At 49.6% G+C, this 20,470-nt stretch overlaps 1 protein-coding gene across 1 annotated transcript; it reads right to left on the bottom strand.

Moving 5' to 3' along the window:
* Positions 1-746: 746 nt before the first annotated feature.
* On the bottom strand, positions 747-17,920 carry NSMCE4A (NSE4 homolog A, SMC5-SMC6 complex component). Its single transcript, XM_004700889.3, has 10 exons — positions 17,626-17,920; positions 16,943-17,020; positions 14,728-14,858; positions 12,573-12,724; positions 10,575-10,674; positions 9,365-9,455; positions 6,975-7,069; positions 4,488-4,536; positions 1,881-1,975; positions 747-1,794 (listed from the first exon to the last, which is right to left on the bottom strand). Exons 1-10 carry the CDS (start codon positions 17,918-17,920, stop codon positions 1,720-1,722), a joined length of 1,161 nt encoding a protein of 386 aa, XP_004700946.2. The 3' UTR covers positions 747-1,719.
* Between the last annotated feature and the right edge of the window lie 2,550 nt (positions 17,921-20,470).

The following is a 20,470-nucleotide window of genomic DNA, read 5'->3' as shown; positions in this document are numbered from 1 at the left end:
GGGTCAAGGCCTACCCCATCCTCCAGCCTGCCCCGGGCGCGGAGGCGCAGATCCACGTAACCATGCTGGTGGAAAAGGCCAAAACGCCGCCGACCATGGTGAAGCCACCCCCCAGGGAGTTCCTGAGCATACCGCCATTTCTGAAAAGTCAACTCAAAAAATATAAAGTTTAAATTATTTTCACGTTAAATGACTTCCATTCCCTTTTCATTTTAGCTGACTTCCCCCGGTTACTCATACAGTTAAGCCTTATAGCCCTGTTTCTAAGCGGATCTAACGGGGTTGAGAGAAAGTAAATAAATAAATGTAGACACTATGTCCCCAGTGTCCCAAGCTGCACAAGGGGATTCAAGAGGCGGGACAAATGCCCGAGGGAGGAAAGGTTAAAAAACAACTTCATTGTTATCTTGACTAACTTGCAGCTAAAAGAAAAGTGAAAAACCAAATGTCCTACCATCACGTTGACCCAGACTCTTAGGGTTTCTGAGGCTTTCAGTTTAAGGGAGCAGACAGCCTTCTTGTTCTCCCCAGGAGTAGCTGGTGGGCTTGAACAACCAGCCTTGCAAGTTAGCAGCCAAACACCTGACCCAAAGCGCCACCAGCTCTCACTGTGAACAAATGAGGAAAGGGCCATCCTGACCCACTAGGCCATTAACCACCTGAATACTTAGAACTCTCAATGGGAGCAGGATTGGGGCGAGGAGAGGGATCCCGACCCCAGTCAAAAAACGAGGAAGTACTGTGACTATTGCAGAGAATTTCCTTTAATCAAAAGACAGCCATGACAAATTCACTATCAAAAGTTACATTTTACTAAAAACTAAGTCTTTTAGAATGTTGAATAATACATATATACAATACATGCTGCTTTGCGGTGTGCAATTCTCCACCAGAGTTAGTTTATAGATGACAGCGCTCACTTAATAGACACAGATACAAGCAAACTGCCACCCCTCCTCGGTAAGCAGGACCTCTTTTAGCCTCAGCTCACAACGCGAACCTTCTGTGTTTGTTTCCCAATAGCTCCCTCCCCCTGCCCCTAGATTTTTTTTCTAAAGGAGCTAAGCTATTGTTTTGAATAACCACATTTTTTTAAAAATTGGCACAATGGTGCTCTGGGAAATTCCATCAGGGAAGGGGGTGGTAACTATTGGCGCATGTACAGCAGACGCAGGGTAAAAATACCACATATCTAGTCTTCCCATGTCTTAGGTCCAAGGGAGAATGGCCACTAGATCCGGGTCTCCTGACCCACACCCCAGCCGTGTGCATCAGGGAGTGCCAGACTTCTCCCCAGACGGGGTTCCCTTCACCCAGATGAAGACGCTCCCGCAGCACAACTCCAATTTCAGAAACACTTTGACTAGCCTCTGTGGCCCCTTTTCTGCTCTGTAGCTATGCATTAAGCAAGTCCACTGTGAACAAAACAGCTAATATATCAGTGAATTTGGGGGCTGGGAAGGGGCTCCAAGCCCATGAGATCAAAGAGACCTGTGGGGTCTCGTTCTGGTGCAAATCGCAAGAACACCAACGTGACAAGTCCCAGGAGGGGGGCTTGTCATCATGGCCTTGGCCTGAGTCTTTCTCCTCAGCTACCACCACGCTCGGCAGCTAAGCACGGGGCACTGGAGGGTGGCAAAACCCAGCTTGCTAGAGTGGCAGGTGGGAGAATACTTAGATGAATGGCGCACCCGCAGGGAGGGGTGCCTAGGGCCGGCCTCAGGCACTCTGACTCCGCTGGCTCAGACTTGAGGCAATCACAGGCTCAGAAATCTCGAAGGTCTTCACAATCTCCTGGTGGAGAAGACAGAGGGATTCAGGCGAGGAGTCAGGCTCTGGAGAACGGGTCAGAACTGGCATGTGCCGCATAGGCTTTTTACCTCCCAGTCCCGGTAACTCAGAGAGATAATTCCTTGGTTCCGATTTTGGGTGCTATGGTCAATGCTCTCGTGTTCTTCATTCATGTTAACAGGCTCTGAAAGACCAAGTTAGCAAAGGGTTACCACATCAATTCAAACAGAAAGGGATGGGTAACAGGAAGGACTCAGCCAAACGCAACTCGCTGCAAGGGAGTCCATGCAGACTGGTAGTGATCCTGGAGGACCAGCTAGAACTGCCCCTGTGAGTTTCTGAGACTGTAACTCGTTACGGGAATAGAAAGCCCTGTGGTTACTGCAGAGCAGCTGGTGGTTTTGAACTGCTGACCCTATGGTTAACAGCCCAATGCATAACCACCACTACACAGGGAGGAGCCTGTACTTATTCATAAGCATGGTGGCGGTGTACCCTTGTGCGGAGTCCAATGCACAGCGCCCTTACATGTTGGACCGAGTAGCCTCATGGGGTTCCCAAAGCCGCCACCATTACAGAAGCCGAGGGTTGAATCGTTGTCCTAAGCAACAGCTGGTGGGTCGGCAGTTGGCAGGTGGCAGCTGAGTGCTTCGCCGCTGCGCAAGGACCCAAGGGTTCTTTTAACAGCATATACAAGTTGGCTTCAAGAAGTTTGTGAGAAAATTCAATTCAACTTTTCAATTCCACTTTCTACCAGCTTTTTGAAGCACCCTGTACTGGAGACTCTGCATTATTCTTCTTCCTTAAGGAGACCATGTATTCTGTTTTAAAGGAGACAAGGACATTATGGCGGCTGAGGCTCACCGTCGGCACACTAGTTAAATAAGGCATGGGACAAAGGGGAACTGTCACAAATGCATGATTGGTGGCAGGTCAGTCCATCCTAATTCCAGATGCGGCTGTTAGGTTTCTGGGATGGTTTGCCTCAGTCTTTCCTCTCAGTGCTGAAAGCATTCACGTGGCAGAAGCACTTTGGTAACCCAAGTAACTTTTAGGAAGGAAAGGGAAGTTTCGGGTATTATAATCTCAGAAAGTACACGCTATCCCTGGAACACGTGCAAGGCCGTGTGCCGTGTGCCGTGGGAAAGTTCGCAATTGAAAATGGCTGCTTCAGGGGATCGTAAAAGAGTCCACAGAGCCAAGAGTGTCTGAACCCAGAGCGGGCACCAGGGGCCACGGAGGAGAAATCTCACCCTCTGACCTGCAAGGGAGCCCCTGTGCCTTGTTAAGCTATTACTAAGTTGTTACAAAGCAAGCAGCCCCAGCTTCTCCTTTCTATCAAACCAAAAGAAACACAGGTCAGTTAGAAACCTCTGCCTGTCTTTGTACCCGAGCACAGAGCACAGCTCCAGGAGTGAAATAGAAAATCGAGCAAGTTTAGAGCAGCAACGAAGTACAGGCAAGTACTCTTTTCTCTGCAGATCCCGGAGGTGGGTGTGAAGTGAATGAAGTAGGAAGGAAAAACTTCTAGACCCTGGGGGTGGGGGGGTGGAACCAGGGGAACAGCAGGAAGAAAGAAGGAAATGTCAAAAAATGATCACAAATTACTCTTCTAAGGGTTAGGATGAGCCGGGACTGCTTCGATGGCAGAAATGAGTCTGAGTTGGAATCTGAGGAAATCCTTGATAGTATTGACTACGTCGATACTGAATTCGTGATACAGCTCAATCCACTATGGTCAGGCTTCCAGGGTTTTCAGTTAGTTGGGAAAGACACGCCCACATAAAAGTCTGCTACCTACAAAGACAACTCACGTACATCCCTTACCCATCAGACCTCTTATTGATCGTTGTGAGACCAAAAACCCAAACCAAACCAAACAAACATCGGTGGTCACAAACAGTGACCCCATCCCTAAAGTAAAGGCGAGACGGTCAGGGGACCAGGGGAGCTAGACTACTGGAAGTGAAACAACTAGAAAGAAAATGAGAAATCTGAGGAAATTATTACGACGGTCACGGACCAACACGAGGGGGCTTTCACGTCATGAAAAACCCTGCCACCTGAAGCACCAAGCAAGTTGTGTGAGGTGCGGAATATGTCCTAACAAAGCTGTTTAAAGACAAACCATGGTTCCCAATGTCTTTTTTTTTTGGCTTTAACAAATAAGTTTATTCTCTCACAGGAGACTGGAATTCTGAATTCAGAGCACTAGCTCTAGGGGAGGCTTCCCTTTCTCTGTGGGACAGGAGAAAAGATCATCTATGCTTTTAACATTTTGGGCTGGGCGTACCTGATAGCTCTCCCTGTGTCTGTTTTTGGGGTTTTTTTTTAAATCATTTTATCGGGGGCTCTTACAATCCATACACACATCAATTGTGTAAAGTACATTTGTATATTCATTGCCCTCATCAGTCTCAACACATTTGTTCTCCACTTAAGCCCCTGGAATCTGCTCCTCGTGTTTATTCCCTCCCTCCCCGCTTCCCTCTATTGTCTTTTAATACCATTTCTTTCTACGAGCTCTTTGAAGTTTCCCCTTACCCCCAGAAATCATTCAATGAGAACTTAGTTTACTGTGTAAACTTGTACCCAGCAGAATACAGTCTCTTTTTAAACTCATATATACCTAGTAATCTCATAAACTAATGACAGAATTTCTTGGAAAACATTTTTCTGAACACATGCCTACTTACCTATGATTGGCAGCCGATCTTGGTCGAGTCTTATTCTTGCAAAGCCATCCTAAAATACAAACATGATTTTAAGTCAAGAACTAAACCTGGATTCAAATCCTATACATTTTTAAGATTAAAAAAACCCAACAAAACCAGAAATGCAGTATCAGGCACTCAAAAGGAGCCATAACAGTAGCATGGAGACAAACAGTAAGACGAGCCTTCTTACAATGTCTTTTTCTTACACAGGGCAACTGTAAGGTTTAGACCGAAAACCCAACTCACTGCCATCAAGTCAATTCCAACTCAAGCAACCTGTAGAAACTGTAGATTAGGGCAGAAGTGCCCCTGTTGCCTTCTGTGGTAGCTGCGTAACCTGGTGTCAATTTGAGGATTGAGAATGTAGGGGTGGAGTCTGCCCTGTCAGTGGGGATATAGACAATGGGCCCTCTGTGTGGGCGTGGCCCTCTCTTGATTCTGGGAACTCCTGTAGTTCCTCCTTAGAGGGCAGACTCTCTATGCTCACTCCCTTGGAGACTTTACTGACAAGGCTTACTCCCTGCGAGACAATTCTGAGGTGAAGCCACCCTGAGGCAGTAAGAGTCTTATAGCTGAAAGAACCATGTGGAGACCCTGCCAGTGCTGAGATGCTTATAAAGCCACTGGATCCACAAGACTTCCAACCCACTGGCCTCTGACCTTCCTGCACTTGGCATCATTACGTGTGTTTTGTGAGTCTAAAGAGGACTTTAGACTTTATAGATTGGTATTGGACATTTTGGCTAATATCGGACTTGGGGACTGATCTGGGCTCGGATGTTGCATCAATATTCAATTGCTCTTGTATATAAAGCTCTTTCCTGTACACATATGGGTCTCCCTGGCTTTGTTTCTCTGGTCTACCCAGACTAACACACCTTCTAACACTATAATTCTTTTGATTATGTAACTCTTCTTCAGTGCAGTAGAAAGCCTAGTCTTTCTCCCTCAGAGCAGTTCGTGACCTTGCAGTCAGCAGGCCAATGGGTAACCCGCTACACCATCCTGGCTCCGTGAAAAAACTTAAAGTTGAAAAAAGAGAGAAGGGTCAGAGCCTTAAACAGCCTCCAGATTCCTCCCTTCAAACCCAAGCACTGGTCTCCGCGGTTATAAAAGGAGGAAATGTAAAGTTGAAACTGACCTCAATTCTTTGTGACAACCACAGCCAGTTTCAAACCAGCAGACAGACAGACTGCCACATGGAGCAGTTCTCACTCAGGCCGGGCTCAGAGTTGCTGAGTCAGTCAGCTCACCGGCAAGGTTTGGTTTGGTTTCCCTTTGTCTGTCTTATCCATCCATCCGTGCCCTGCCCGACTCAACAGCACAGCTTATTAAGTCAAAGTAACCAGCTGGCCTCTCTCACTGATTCACACTCACCCGTTTGATTTGGGATCCTAAACATTTTATGAAACATACTGTGCTCATTTGCCCTTGATAGAGTAGCCCTCTGTTAACATTGTTGAATAATGAACATTGTTGAAGAGTTTTATCTAAGGTTAAAATCAAAGTGATTTAACACAGTTTTTTAAACCTTTTCCATTCTCAACTCCTTTTCACCTGAGAAATTTGTGACATGGGCAAGCACTGTCAGAAATACCTGCAATCATGACGTGTTAGATTTTGACTTAATGGTTGGTCACTGAGTTCAGAGACCTCTTACTGTGGCCGGACTCTTCGAGATTCCCCACTTTTAGGGTGGAGACCCACAATTTAAGAAGCTTTGATCTAACACACCCAAAAATGTAACCTGATTGAAAACTACAGAGAGTCTAAAGCTGATTCCCATTGTACATTTTGGAATCGTTTTCTATTAAACCTTCGTTTTGAAATTATTTCACACTTAAAGGGCTGTATGGCTGGTCTTAAAGGTCACCCACCCCTTTGCCATATTTACCATATCACCATCTCGCAGGTGAGTCTATTCTGTGAGCATGTGGGAGTCAGTCCCCAGGGGCCTGCTCCTCTTCCCCTAAGACTTCAGCAGGCATTTCTTACCTAACATGAAACTATCAACATTTCACCCTATGATGAGCCTTGGTGGCACAACAGATAGGCAGCTCAGCTACCAACTTGAAGCTAGACTGTACACTCACCCAGCAGTTCCATAGGAGAAAGACTGGAGATCCACTTTTATAAAAAGAAGAGCCTCCCATGCCCTATGGAGCAATTTCACTTTGTCATATGGGATTGCTGAGTGAAACTCAGCAGCCCCTAGCAACAGGGCAGCCAGCATGTTGCTGCCTAGCATGTAGTCCCATACGCAAATGCTGCCAATTCTCTCTCTAAATAGCTTCTAAATGTAGACACACGCACGCACATCTTGCCCAGTTTCTTCTGCCTACATGCCAATTAATGTTTTGCAACACAGTCTGAAATACAGACCTGTTAGCACAAATAGTTTCACCAGTAGCTTTTGCTATTTATCCTTTTAAAAGTATAGGGACACAAAACAGCCTCAGACCTTACCCTTATAATGAAGGAAACGTGAAAGATGTTCTCTACGGTGCGGGGGAACGAATGGGGATCTACCACAAAGTCAAAGAAGGATATAGGTGTCTCCGCTGCAGAAACAAGAGAAAGAAAGATCACCAAAACAAGGGCCTAGGTGTCGCCACGGCAGAAGCAAGAGAAAAATCATCAAAACAGGAAAAGTACTTTCTGCTTTTCAGGCTGGCACGAACGTGAAGCCCAGAACTCCAATGCCAGCCAGAGAGTAGGAAAGAGAGCGTTGTGGGCCGATAAACTGACCATTCTGGAAGACTCTCTGCTGCCGCTCTTTATCAAAACCCGTATGCCATCTCCTTGGCCATCCCCCGCGAAATAGGAGTCCCTTGGAAATATCAGCACAAGTAGGCAGGGGGGTGTTGAAGGGAATTGGGAAGCAAATGGTGAAACCTAAGAGGGAAGATGAACTGGCATTGTTTGTGGTGAGGCATATATAACTCGCAACTCTCTAAATACGATTGCTCTTGGAAGCTATATGATATATGAATGATATCGAAACACAACTATTGGTTGAGGGGCAGGGGGTACTTTACCAAGCAATCACCAGAGGATTACTTAAACATATGAAGAGGCTGCGGAAAGTTTGTGGTGGGAAATGGCATCCGTTTTTCACTCCCTGGAAGGATAGCGGTTGGAGTCCACCCAGCGGTGCCTCAGAAGAAAAGCCTGGTGATCCGCTCACAGCAACAACCAATAGTCCCTGCCCACACTGCGGGCACAGTTCTACTGGGCCTGACCCGCCGATCACGGTTTCTCTGGGGTCATGCACATTAACACGGAAGGGCGTCCCTGCTGAAGTCATGCTGCCCAAGATGGAGTGCATTTCAAACAGCTTTGAAAAAGAACAAACGGGGAGAAACGGGGAACTGACAATGACCAATGTATCATTCCTTCCCCCCCTCCACTCCACCCTCAGGGGTGAACAACAGTTAACGTGGGTGAAGGGAGACAACGGGCAGTGTAAGATATGAAAATAATAATTTATCAGGGGTCCATGAGGGTGGGAAGATGGGAAAAAAGAGGAGCTGATACCAAGGGCTCAAACAGAAAAAATATTTTTAAAATGATGATGGCAACATATGTACAAATGTGCTTGATACAACTGATGTACGAAATGTTCTAAAAGCTGTAGGAGCCCCCAATAAAATGATTATTAAAATTTAAGAAAAGACTAGCAAGTCTGGCTAGACCAGAGGAGGTACACTGGTACAGATAGGAACTGAAAATACAGGGAATCCAGGATGGATGAGCCCTACAGGACCAGTGGTGTGAGTGGCAAAACAGGGAGGGTAGAGGGAGAATGGGTAGGAAAGAGGGAACCGATTACATGGAACTGTGTGTGACCTTCTCCCTGGGGGACAGACAACCGAAAAGTGGGTGAAGGGAGACGTCGGACAGGGCAAGATATGACAAAATACCCATTTATAAACTATCAAGGGCTCATGAGGGATGGGGGAGCGGGGAGGGAGGGGAAAAATGAGGACCTAATGTCGGGGTTTAAGTGGAGAGAAAATGTTTTGAGAATAATGTACAAATGTGCTTTACACAATTGACGTGTGTATGGATTGAGATAACAGTTGTATGAGCCCCTAATAAAATATTTAAAAAAAAAAAAAAGAAAAAAAAAAAGAAAAGAAAGAAAAAGGCAACAAAGGGGAAAAAGTCAGCCATCTATTTATGTGTGCTTGTATGATCAACAGATATTTTCTTCTCGCACGGCAGGTCTCCTTTTAATTCTGAAAAAGCACATGATTTTATCTTTAATTTATTAGTTTTATCCTTGCCCCTTTGATTTTTGTTTTTTATTGTTCCTACTGTGTCCCCCAGTTTGTGAAGCACAGGAGTGGATGCATGGAGATAAGAGCTGATGCCAGGGTTGACAGGGGATGTAGGGGTGGGAGTGGGAGATAGGGTGGGTGAGGGGATTGGGGGAGTAAACAATGAAGGCAGGAGGCGGGGAGGGGGTACTAGAACTGATGGTGATAACAGAACTCATTTTAAAGGCAATTTAACCATTGGGGGTGGTGTAGAATGTTCTAAACTTGATTGTGGTAATGACTGTACAGGTCTTGATATGATTGAACGACTGAACTACTGAATTGTATGACATGTGGATTAGGTGCCCATAAAAACGTAAAAAAATAAAACACATGAAAAGGTACTCCACCCACAGCCTCACGTGGGGCCGCTGAAGAAGCCTCATGCAAACGCCCAGGTCAAGAAGGGCTCCAGACATTCAAACTGCACAGACAGGGGGGAAAAATGCCCTTCCTCCCCAAATCCTCTGTGAGGGCCTCTGGTCGCATTTTCATCAACACAGCTCGCTCGGGTGAGCCAGGGGCCATACGTACGATCTTCTTGAAAATATGTTTGCAGCAACCCCAAGATCCTCTCTACTTCTTTTTCTGTTGCTTCCTGGTGAGATTCTTCCATTCTCTTTAACTGAAAAATACAGCCATTATCAAGTCTGCCCGCCTTTCTCTACTTCCTGGGCACCCAACCAGCCCACCGGCCGCCATCAGAGAGGCTGACTGAGCCACCCCAAGTAGGGTTTCCCAGGCATGTGGCCCCAATGCCCTGTAAGGATCTTTGTTTGGGACTGCCAGCAGTTTCTCTTCATCCCTTAAAATTTGCTTTCTTTAAATGAAAAATAGATGTTCTCATTTCATTAAGTTTTATATTTGCTGCTCTTTAATAGTGAAGAACATTAATCAAACACCTATTTTCAGGTTGAAATATGTAAACAGAAAAGGGGCATTTTAAACAATGGTTCTCAGTCGGGGGTGATTCCCCGCCCCTAACCCTTTGAGGCATATGCCAATCCCTTTAGACATTTTTGGTGGTCACAATGGAGGGGAGAAGGGTCTTACTGGGGTCTAATGGGGTCAAGGCCAGGGATGCTGCTCTATACCCTACCACGCACAGGAGAGCCCCGGAAAGTAAACAGTTAAAAACCCACTGCCGTGGAGTCGGTTTCAGCTCAGAGTAACCCTCCGGGGCTGCGGCAGGTTCCTGAGGGTGTCATCTGAGAGAGCAGACAGCCTCCTCTTTCTCCTGCAGAGTGGCTGCTGGGTCTGAACCACCGACCAGGAGGTGAGCAGCCCCAAACTTGACCTGCAGCGCCACCAGGGATCCTCTGAACACCCAGCCCCAAATGTCCGGGACACCAAGGTGGTGACACCCTGGTCTAGAAGAACGAATACAAATTAAGAGATGAGGTAATCAAAGTGTTTAAGGACAGATCTCAAAACCCAAAGTGGGTGCCGCCGCAGAGTGACCCAGTAGGACAGGATGGAACTGCCCGTGCGTTTCTCACTGTCCCTCTCTACGGGGGGAGAAAGCCCCACCTGTCTCCTCCGGAGGGGTGGGCGATTTCAAACTGGGTGAGCGGTCCTGCATGCAACTACAACACCACAAGGGCTCCTTCCAAGTGAGGAACAGCAGTATGAAAGACAGCGATTGCAGGGACCTGGCTCCCAGGCCCTCAGCCATGGCAAAGACTCAGTAAGGCAGACAGTGGCACGTACGTGACATGGGAACTTGACATTTAAGGCTACAAACCTGGGCGGGCATTGCCCTCTGCTCCTCCACCATACGAACTCGTCTCGGACGATCGACTCGTGGCTTTGGCACAGGTTGCTCGCCTTGTACTGAACCCAACCTAGTGAAGAAATGGCTCTGCTTTGTTTCAGAAACACTATGTTCACTAAGAGCAGTCGCCAGAAGGGAGAGATTCAGACCAGGCCCCACTAGCACACAGAGCTAACATCAGACCAAGACTCTTAGGAGCGAGTTGGTAGCTGGCACCTGGCTGACCCCTGTGTCTTCCTCAATGCCCTTTCCGGCGCTTACACAGCCAGGGACCCCCCTCAGACGCCCTCACTTGGCTCTCGTCAGGACAGGGCCCCTGCCTGGAAAGTCTCCCCCCAGCTAGTCTCCTGTCCACTTTGGGCAGCAACTTCAGACACCCAGGAAGGCTGCCAGGCCGGGTGAGGAACGGAACAGTTCCAGGGGGCCTCAGGTGTCAGGGGGAAGGCTCTGGGCCTAGACAGCAGCATACCTGCCTTAGGACGAAGTGTCAAGCACAGGCCATGGGATTCCTTTCCCTGTGGGGCTTGCCCCACCATGAACACCCCCCATCTCCCCAGTAGACTTAGCTGCACTAGAGCCATGGACACATGATGTCAAGATCAAGGTCCGGCTACTATAGGTCAACCCAGGCCCTGACACTAAGAAGGGATTAGAGCACAGTGTGTAACTGGGCAGAAACGGTTCAATCTCCCCACAGACCCCTCGGGCTCTGACCCACAGCACTCAAGAGCCAGGGGAGCAGCTGGGCAGAAAGGTCTACCTGGGATTGGGAGAGATCTGGCCAAGAACTGGATCTGTCTAGAGAAGCCACTGGAGGCTCCTGAGTGAACCTCAGCAAACGACAAGCAGGAAGAGGGTGCTGTAGGCCGACGGAACAGGCACTACAGAGACATGGTTTTAGAGCTTCGTCGTGGCTGGGTGATGGCCCGAAGTCTAAGTGCGACCACAGAGGACTTTCTCTGCTGACCCTGGACATCGCAGCACAGAGACCTATTCCTTATGTCGTTCCTGTATGTGCTACGGTTCTGGGCACCAGTCACCCCAGAAGGCTCTTTAAAAACAGATGTGCAGCCCACCCCCCACCCCCAAACCTACCATATCCCCAAAGCCTAAAACGGAGAGGCTGCCAGTCTCAGGGGACTCAGGAGGCAGCGCTCACTCGGAGTAACAAAGGCTGGGGGCAGACACTGTATGCAGAGGAAGTGACACTAAGAATGGGGTGGTGACTACAGCGGGATGGCTGGAACGCCTGGCCTGAGGGCCATTTAAGGCCCTCGAAATCATCCCTCCAGTTAAAGTCACCGCCTCCCCAAAGAGAAGCAGGCCACATTAGCGAAGAATGGATTTCATGCTTGACCAGTTCAGCCCAAGTATGATGTTAGAAATAGCCTGATGGCTCTTAGCAGAAACGAGGTTTCCCACCCCTGCCTCCCACTGGTGTGCTTGCAGGCTGTCCTACACGAGAACCAGGGAGAGCCCTTCACCCGCCCCACTGTGTGGCAGGAAGTCGGGCCAGCTCATTTCCTTTGAAGAGGAAGAAATGCTTTTCACAATGAGCCAAGAACAAAACAAATGAAGTGGGCTGTTTCTGTGACGCCGAAGGATGACAGGAACTGCCGTGTCACACATCTCGCTGGGTACCATCTCTGCCGGTATCCTAGCAGGAGGGCTCCTGATCAGAAAAGCGACAAAGGCAAACCGTGCCATGATGCTGCAGATCCAAAGCCGCCCAGCTAGGCAGCGAAGGAGCCCAGACAAGAGCTTGGGGCCCATGGCCCCTCCCTGCTAACCAGGGGCCAGGGGGGCCTTTCTGGTCCATCCCCACCGGGAGCTTAGGGGCTGTGAGGCCGACACCGTGACCGTCCATGTGACACTACGGAGCACGGTCTTTCCCTCTAAAGCAAGCAGCAGTCGTTCCAGGTTTACAAATGGGGGACAGGGGGGTGGGGGGGTTTCCAAATGTCTTACAGAAAGTGGAATGTATGGGTTTTATTAAAGGTGTTTTCTGCTGTTTTGCCTGATATTTTCCAGGAGTCATAGACTATCAATTCAAAATCAGAACTATCTTCATCACGGATGAGTTCTTCAGCTTCTAGCGGATTTACACCCATATGTGTCAGCTACAAAAGTGAAGGAGAAAAAAGACCCCAGTTAAGCCAGCAGCGATCTTCAGCCCAGTCCCTTATACACCACTACAGCTTCACGACCCAGGCCTGCCTGCTTAAGGCCGCCCAGCATGCTGGCTAAACCCCACCCCCACCCACCAACACCCCCCACCCCCCACCGAGAAATCCCTGCTCTGAAATGGAACCCCCATCTTCTTTCGAGCAAAAGAAAAAACTTCCTGAAGGCACTCAGGTATGGAGGGAGGCGAGATGATCTCGCCGCCCCCACCCCTGCGCCTTTGTGGGGGGCTACTCCAGGCTCCGAGTGGGCAGAGACAGGGTTTGCTCCACATGTCATGCACAGGGCACGGAGGCTCAGCCAGTCCCAAGTGCCCACAGTGCCCGGGCCAAGCGGGTTTGGGTACACTACCTGAAAAAGCTAAGGCCCAGGGCAAGTTGTGAATCACTAGTATGGTTTGTTTTAAAAGCTGTACCAGCACAAAGAGGATCCCAAATCCACAGTTCCAGGACAAGACTGGGAAGCAGAGCTGGCCTTTCGGATCTGAGAACCCCAGAAAGCTCTACTCAGCATGGGTCTGAGTCTGGGTCATATTGGCACCACAGAGAGCGCCCGGCGGAAGTCTAGTAACTGTCTGATTTCAACCTCGCTTCCATGGAGCTGACCTTGGTGGAAGTACACGTGGAATGGTTCTACCGCGAAGTCCTTAGACATTGGCCAGTGGAAGCGGCCACGTCCTGTATAAACCACCCCCCCAAAGACCTCCGGGAGCTTAGCTCTGCAAGAGGCCCCCACACTAAGGAGGGGGGGGGTGATGCCACAGGATCCTGATTCATGGGGAACCCTCAGCACCCCTCCACTCTCCCACCTCCTGGTCCTTCCCCACTGGGGAATAAAAATAAAAATTTAAAAGTAACTCCATCTGTGGTCTCTTTCAGTATGGAGAGTGTGTGACCGTGTGCACTGTTCTCAATGCAGCGTACTTCATGAAAAAGTTTTTTTTTAAAAAAAGGAAAATTGTAAGGTTTTGAAAACAACCAATTGAAATACTCATCCGCCTCATGTAAAAGAATGACTTTATCAGGCCAGAGCACAGGACACCGGGCCATTTTCATAAGCACTTAATTAACATAAACATCCTGTCGGAAATTCTATATTCACATGGAGGGACACACTACCTGTGTGGCAGGACAGGGGCTGGCTCAGAGTAAAACAACAATAAGAAAAAACATCACAGAGGGAGACATCTCAGGGTGCTGCTTTTGGGTAAAACCTACCACACACAAGCCCCCCAAAAGGCCAAACCCACTGCTGCCATGACCCTACAGGATCGAGGGGAGCGAGGCAGGCGCTCAATATTTGTGGAAGCAAACTGCCACATCGTTCTCTTAGGGAGTGCGGCTGGTGGGTCAGAACCTCCAGCTTAGCAGTGGCGTGCCCCAGCCACTGCATCACCATGGCTCAAAAGCCAACAAGGACCAGTAATAAAATTCTAGAGAACAACTACGAAGCTTACCGAGAAGCAAAAACAAAACAAAAAATAAAAGGAGAAAAAACAACGATCTTGGAATGATTCTAAACGATTCTCAAAGACAGACCAAAACACGCTGCCTCTACCAGGTCCAGCTGAAAGCCAGCTGCGTCCTAAAACCTGCAGTGCTGTGCTCTTGCCCAGCCCAGGGCCCAGGTCTCAGGCTCCTGAGAAGAATCTAGAATACTGAGAACCAATAACTAACAAGGCCTGGGTGAGAGGTGGAGAATCTCCATCTCTAAATAGCCCTAGGACGCAGGGTGAAGAGAGAAGGGAGAGACGGTCATGTCAGACTGTGTCCTAATGGCCACCCCCCATCCCACCAGCAAGCAGCTCTCCTCTCACTTGGCTAATTTTATAAGCTCTCGGGGGAAGGACCCCAACCCCGCCAAGAGAACACCACTAGCACAGGCACAGAAGCAGTGTCCTAAAATACTGACCGAGGCTGTAATAAGAATCTGTACTTACCAGGGTCTCAACGTATCGCAACATATCGAACGAGTTCAGATCCGAGCGCAGCTGTTTGGCTTTCTCTTTCCCCAGGTCAGAAGCCAAAACAAGAAACTGGGCGTCCAGGACGGCTTCTCTTGCTCGGGACACTGTTTAAAAAGATATAAGCAAACCAAAAAGGACGCGCACACATTACGAGATATACATCAGCCTCCTTTCCCTACATTTCCAGCTACTTACGAGGTGGTTTCCACTGGCCCCCAAATTATCTCAGTGTGCTGGAAACAGATCCCTCTCCCCCTGGAAGCTGGCCCAACCTAGCTCAGCAAAATCTCACCTTGAATAAAGTGGGCCAGCCTTCCCCACGGACAGTTCACATTTCAGTTTTCCTATTCCTGTTAACAATCTCTTAATAAATAATTCCCATTTAGCAGAAGCATTTCTATTTTTACCATTTCAGATCACTCACGTCACCATGCAGGGCAAGGTTGGTACCAAAGACTGGTCAATATGCGCAACCACACCACAAAATGGTGTGAAAACGGAGTGACTGCACCAGATTACAAAATGGAGGATGACTACATCCATCACTGCCAAAGACACTACTACATAAATGCCAGACCACTGAGAATCACAACCCAGCCAGACACACAACCTTCATCATCACAGCCAGCGCTCCTCTTGCTTCGGACCTCAGCATCTGTACTGCCAACACCATTAACATGTCAGACCGTTGGATAGATTTTTTTACTGTTGTTGTTGACGAAAAATAGGTGGGTGGCAAGATCATCAATAATCATCAATCATTGTCTGCACTGGGAAATCGGCCATTGAAAGCCTGTGACACAGCACAGTCCGGGTAGACATGGGGTCACCAAGAATTAGGACGCACTCGATGGGTAGCAACTGTTCAGTTTGCCTCTTCTGGTTTCCGTTTCTAATCCCATGGAATTATTAGCAGGCCCAGACGGGAATGTAGTCTGGGTAGTTGCCTTTGGGCTTGGGGACTCAGAACCTGGGCTTGGGGACTCAGAACTCCTATCGGGGAGTACCCCCACTCTGCCCTGTTACTGAACTGCTCTCTCTCTCTGTACCCCCACTCTGCCTTGTTACTGAACTGCTCTCTCTCTCTGTACCCCCACTCTGCCCTGTTACCGAACTGCTCTCTCGCTCTCGCTCTCTCTCTCTCTCTCTCACACACACACACAGGCAGGCCTCGGAGGTTTTGTGGGATTGGTTTCATAAAAAAAAAGTAAATTGCGAGGCTGTTCTGGTTTCCTGGTGCATAGAAGAGTCACACTCACACTATATTACTGTCGATTACACATGCAATAGCATAATAGAAAAGCGTGAAATAGTGTGACAATGCCCAAAATGCGACGCAGAATCATGGAGTACATGCTTGTGGAAAGTGACCAGCAAAGACTTGATGGATACGGGGTTGTCACAAACGTTCAATTTGTAAAGACAAGATAAAACAAAACACACCAGTGTGGCTGAAATGGAGTCAAGTGACGCGCACTAGGACAAGGCCAGAAGGGGGAGGGAAAGACAAGGTCGGCCTGTCCTGGGCTACAGCAGATGCATCATGAAACAAACAGATGACAACACAAGTAGGGCCCACACCCAAACCAGCGGCCCTGGCATCACAGTCAGCCCTCCCGGCCAGAGTGGAACTGACCCCAAGGGTTTTCAAGACTGCAAGGCCCTCCAGAAGCTGACCACCTCATCGGTCTCCCTGGAGTGCCAGGCAGGGTAGTGCTTAGCCGTGGTGGTGCCACCAGGCCTCCAAGACAAGAGCCAGAAGTCCTTGAGCTGAGCGAGCCTCTGAGACTCAGGAAGATGGATACAAGGCACCTGGAGAGTAACTAGAAATGCCCGGTCCAAAGCTGCTAAAAGCGGGCAAGAGCCTTCCCCCGGAGCCAACAGAGAGCAAAGCCTTCTAGACCTAGCACAGTGGTGAGTGACCACTTCTAGCCTCTGCAGCTGTGAGAGCATAAATTTGTTTGCTGACGCCGGCCACCCATAAAAATAAAATAAAGCCAGCCACCAGTGGTATTTCTGTACAGCAGCACTAGAATAACGAAGACGTTAGTGATAAGTTCCAAAGCTGGTAAAAAAGCATCATTACCCATTTCCTGACATCAGTGATCTCTGTCTTCCAGACAAAGTAATGAAAATGGCCTCAAGTGGTATGACAACGCGCTTCCCAGCACACAAAAGGGCGCATTACCTCCATTAAACAGAGTGTTGGCCTCTTCAAGGACCTCTGTTAATTTGTCCCCGGCACTCAGTATGTCCTCTCGGTTTTCTATGTTTACAAGGAGAAAAAGGGCAGGCTTTGGGAAACGTGCTAGTCAGGCACCAATACAATCCTGGATCAGGTGATCCAGGCGTGGTGACTCAGCTCCCTGGGAAGGCACCCAAAGCATTTACCCTCTACTATTTTAACCAAATGGTCCAGCAGAAGGCAGCATGAACTTCAGTGGGCTCCGAAAGGCAGGACCCTGCAGTCTGAGTGCTCCCTAGGCGTTTCTCAAACTTTGGCGAGCCCCCTGGGTGGGTCTGGGACCCCCGCACACCGATCCGACTCGGCAGGTTTGCCTTAATGCCAGAAGTCCAAGGTCGCAGGATGCAACCCAAGGAACAGGTGCCGGCGTCCAGCGCTCCCCGCCACTAGCTGCCCCCAAGCAGGCGAGCCGCTCGCTGCCGCTGGTCTGGCCTCCAGCGTGGGCATCCTGCTCCCACCCAAGGGCAGCATAAAGGCGGGCGCGCGACCACCCTGTAAGCGCGCGAAGGCGCGGCCCTGCGCGCAGCGCGGCCACCGGCGCGAATCTGGAAATGAAGCCCGCACAGCCCGAGCGCGGGCCGGGGCCTCCCGTGGACACACGGGACCGGCCGGCCCGCGCCCCTTACGTTGGACCGAGGTGATGAGCGCCCGGTACTGGTGGCGGATCTGGCGACACAGGCCGTGGTCGGTCTCCACCTCCAGGATCGCCGGGTCCAGGCTCTCGTCCCCGGAGTCGGACGGGTCCGTGTCGTCCAGGCTGGGGTACGCCGGGGCCTCCCTGCGTGGGGGCGCGCCACCGCGGCGGCCCCCCGGCGACCGCGACCGCGACCGTGACCGCGAGCGGGAGTGGGCGCGGTCCCGGTGCGCGTCCCGGCCCCGGCCGCGGCCCTCGGGCCGGCGGGCGCTGCTGTCCCCCGACATCGCCCCAAGGCCCCCGTGCAACTTCGGAGCGGCGGAAGTTCGCGCCAGAAACTGAAAGCCCAGCTCCGCGCGCTGCGGCTCCGCGCGCACCGGCCCGGGCGCACAGCGACGCCTGTGGCCGGAGGCCGACGAGGAGGCGCGCCCAGCCTGGGCCTGCGGCGCTGGCCTGCGGACCCGGGACAAGGGCCCGGTGGACCCTGCCCCTGAGGACAGTGAGAGCAAGAGCCCCACGGGGCTGGGATGGACCGGAGGCCCTTTAACCCCTGGCTTAGGGGACGGTCAGATCCTGCTGGGTGCCTGGCTGAGAGCTTGTCCCGGGTACCTAGGAAGGACTGACCCTCTGGAGAGGGACCTGCTTGCTCCCAGGACATTAGGGACAGCCAGCACCTCCCCAACAGCATCAGGCCCGTGAGCTGTTGGGACACTGGTCCTCCACTCCTACCCACTGGGTAGCAACCTTGGGCTCAAACCTGACCACAATTGAGAGGATGGGGTGCACCTGGCTGAGTTTCCCCCTGTTGTACACGGGTCGCTGTGAGTCCGACCAGCAACCACAGACCCACCCAGTGGGGGATTCAGCGGGGTCAGCAAAACCCCTACCTGATTTTTTGTTGAGTTCAGTGAACCAGTTGTGCAAATGGCACTTGTAGACAGGGTTCTTTCTGAGGTGGGCGGCCACCCGATTGTGGAAATCACCCACGCTATTCCAGTGTTCACCTGTGCAAAGGCGAGCTCCCAGCACCCGCGGTAATGTTCATTCTGTCCATGGGTATGAAAAATTATGGTGGAACGATGTTTGCAATATTTATTTATTCATTTCATAAAACTTGTTATATATTAGATGAAATACTACATGTTTATTCCCTTGCATTTGTTATTTAAGTAAACAAACATAGAGCCTAAAAACGCCAAACAGCATGCTGTCATTCCTTGCAGATTTGTGTTAAGCCCCAAATTCCCAGGAGATATGATGAGTAAATGATGCAATTCCCAAGTGTTCAAAGAGCTCAAAGAATACTGTCAAAACAATTGCTGCAAGTTCAGCAGAAGCAGAAGGAGGTTGTCCAGAGATGAATAGAATATGTTGAGAGAAGTCGCCCATTTCTAATATAAAAAACACACGACTATTGTCTCATTGGCCTTCCTCTAAAGGTTTGGAATCCTGCTCCGACAGTGAGACAATGGTTAAGGACAAATCACACAAGCTGACGAGGCTCAGATAGAATCAAAGAACATTGCAAGTGAGGACACCTATCAAGAAGCAATATGAAATACTTCAATAACAGTTTTTATTGTTTTTTGGGTCAGGTATTATTTAATATTTTTCATTAATGTTTGAAAACGCTTTCTTATAATCTAGTTTTGTGCACCTCTCTTATTCTTACTTAGGTCACAACTGAATGAAATAATAAACAATTTTACCGCATAACTTTTTTTATAGTTAAAACGATCATCAGGGCAGCAAACCAGGGGTTAAACTATTTGCATCTCACCATTGCACCCACCCCAGTAAGTTTTCACCCTCCCAGGCTCAGACGCAGCCCCCAGCAGCACCAGGAGCCCCCAGCACCATACTGTTGACGTGGTCTCAGCAGCTGGCCGGGGAGAGCTCTGGACTTGAGTCCCGACACCTTGTTCTGCCACTCACCATCTGTGACTGCCCACAGTCACCTGGTCTTTCTGAGCCACCTTGATGGGTGGCTGTCAAGACCACTCTTGCTAAGAAACAAATGTTCTCTGACTTCTTTGCAGTCAGCGCTTGGTTAACCGTCCCTTGTACACATGACTGCACCTGGCAATTTCTGTTAATAATCTATTCTCTGATAAAAATCCTGAAGCCTCTTCTAGAGGGTTCAAGAAAGGTGGGATAATGTGCAGTATTGTTTCCAAGAGAAGTGTCTTGGGAATTCCAGTACATGTATGTTGGATTAGACTGAAAGTGTCTCCCCAACATTCTTGTTGGTGCTGAGAACACATTTTGTTTTCTCAAGCAGAAATATTAAACATTAAGTGATGACACAAAGTCAAATTCAAGCTCACTGCCATTGATTCGATCTATACCAACTCATCGACCTGCCCCTGGAATTTCTGCATCAGCCTACCCCAAAGGATTCCCATGTTGTATGGTGTGCATCCATGTCCTAAACCTGAAGCAGGTGCTATTAATCAGTTGCTCCAGTCCTCACACCCAATGCCCTCCTTGCCAGGGTTCAGGAAAAAATAGGCTCTTGTGCCAGTTTCACGGGATGGAGCAGGATTGGTCGGAACAGTGCCAGCAAGCTCTTCTCCCCAGTGAACCGTCTGATGCTAGAGTGTAATCCAGTTCTGGCCAGTAAGGAGGCTGCCTGTTGAGATGGGAGACAAAGATTCTAGACAAGAAAGCTCTGGTCTCACCCTCGCTCCTTCCTTCAGATGCTGGCATGAGCCCTAGTACTGGCGTGATGGCAGCATCTGCAGATGGGGAGGTCGCAAGCCAGGAGGAAAGCCCCCAATGCTAGAGGCCGTGGAGGGAAAGGATGGGTGGGACCGAGGTGCTGACTGAACTCTAGA

The sequence above is a fragment of the Echinops telfairi genome, unplaced genomic scaffold (genome assembly GCF_000313985.2).
Source record: "Echinops telfairi isolate 266 unplaced genomic scaffold, ASM31398v2 ScPeMD7_70;HRSCAF=299, whole genome shotgun sequence".
NCBI lineage: Eukaryota > Metazoa > Chordata > Mammalia > Afrosoricida > Tenrecidae > Echinops > Echinops telfairi.
Note: the sequence above shows the minus strand (reverse complement) of the source record. Positions and strands in the feature narration are given on the sequence as shown.

What these genes read in the sequence shown, in the direction of transcription:
- NSMCE4A (XM_004700889.3), bottom strand. Translation starts at nt 17,920, where the DNA reads ATGTCGGGGGACAGCAGCGCCCGCCGGCCCGAGGGCCGCGGCCGGGGC. An exon ending in AGAGGGCAATGCCCGCCCAG is followed by an intron (nt 9,456 to 10,574) that starts GTTTGTAGCCTT and finishes TGTATTTTTCAG; the next exon opens with TTAAAGAGAATGGAAGAATC. An exon ending in AGATCGGCTGCCAATCATAG is followed by an intron (nt 1,976 to 4,487) that starts GTAAGTAGGCAT and finishes TTGGTCTTTCAG; the next exon opens with AGCCTGTTAACATGAATGAA.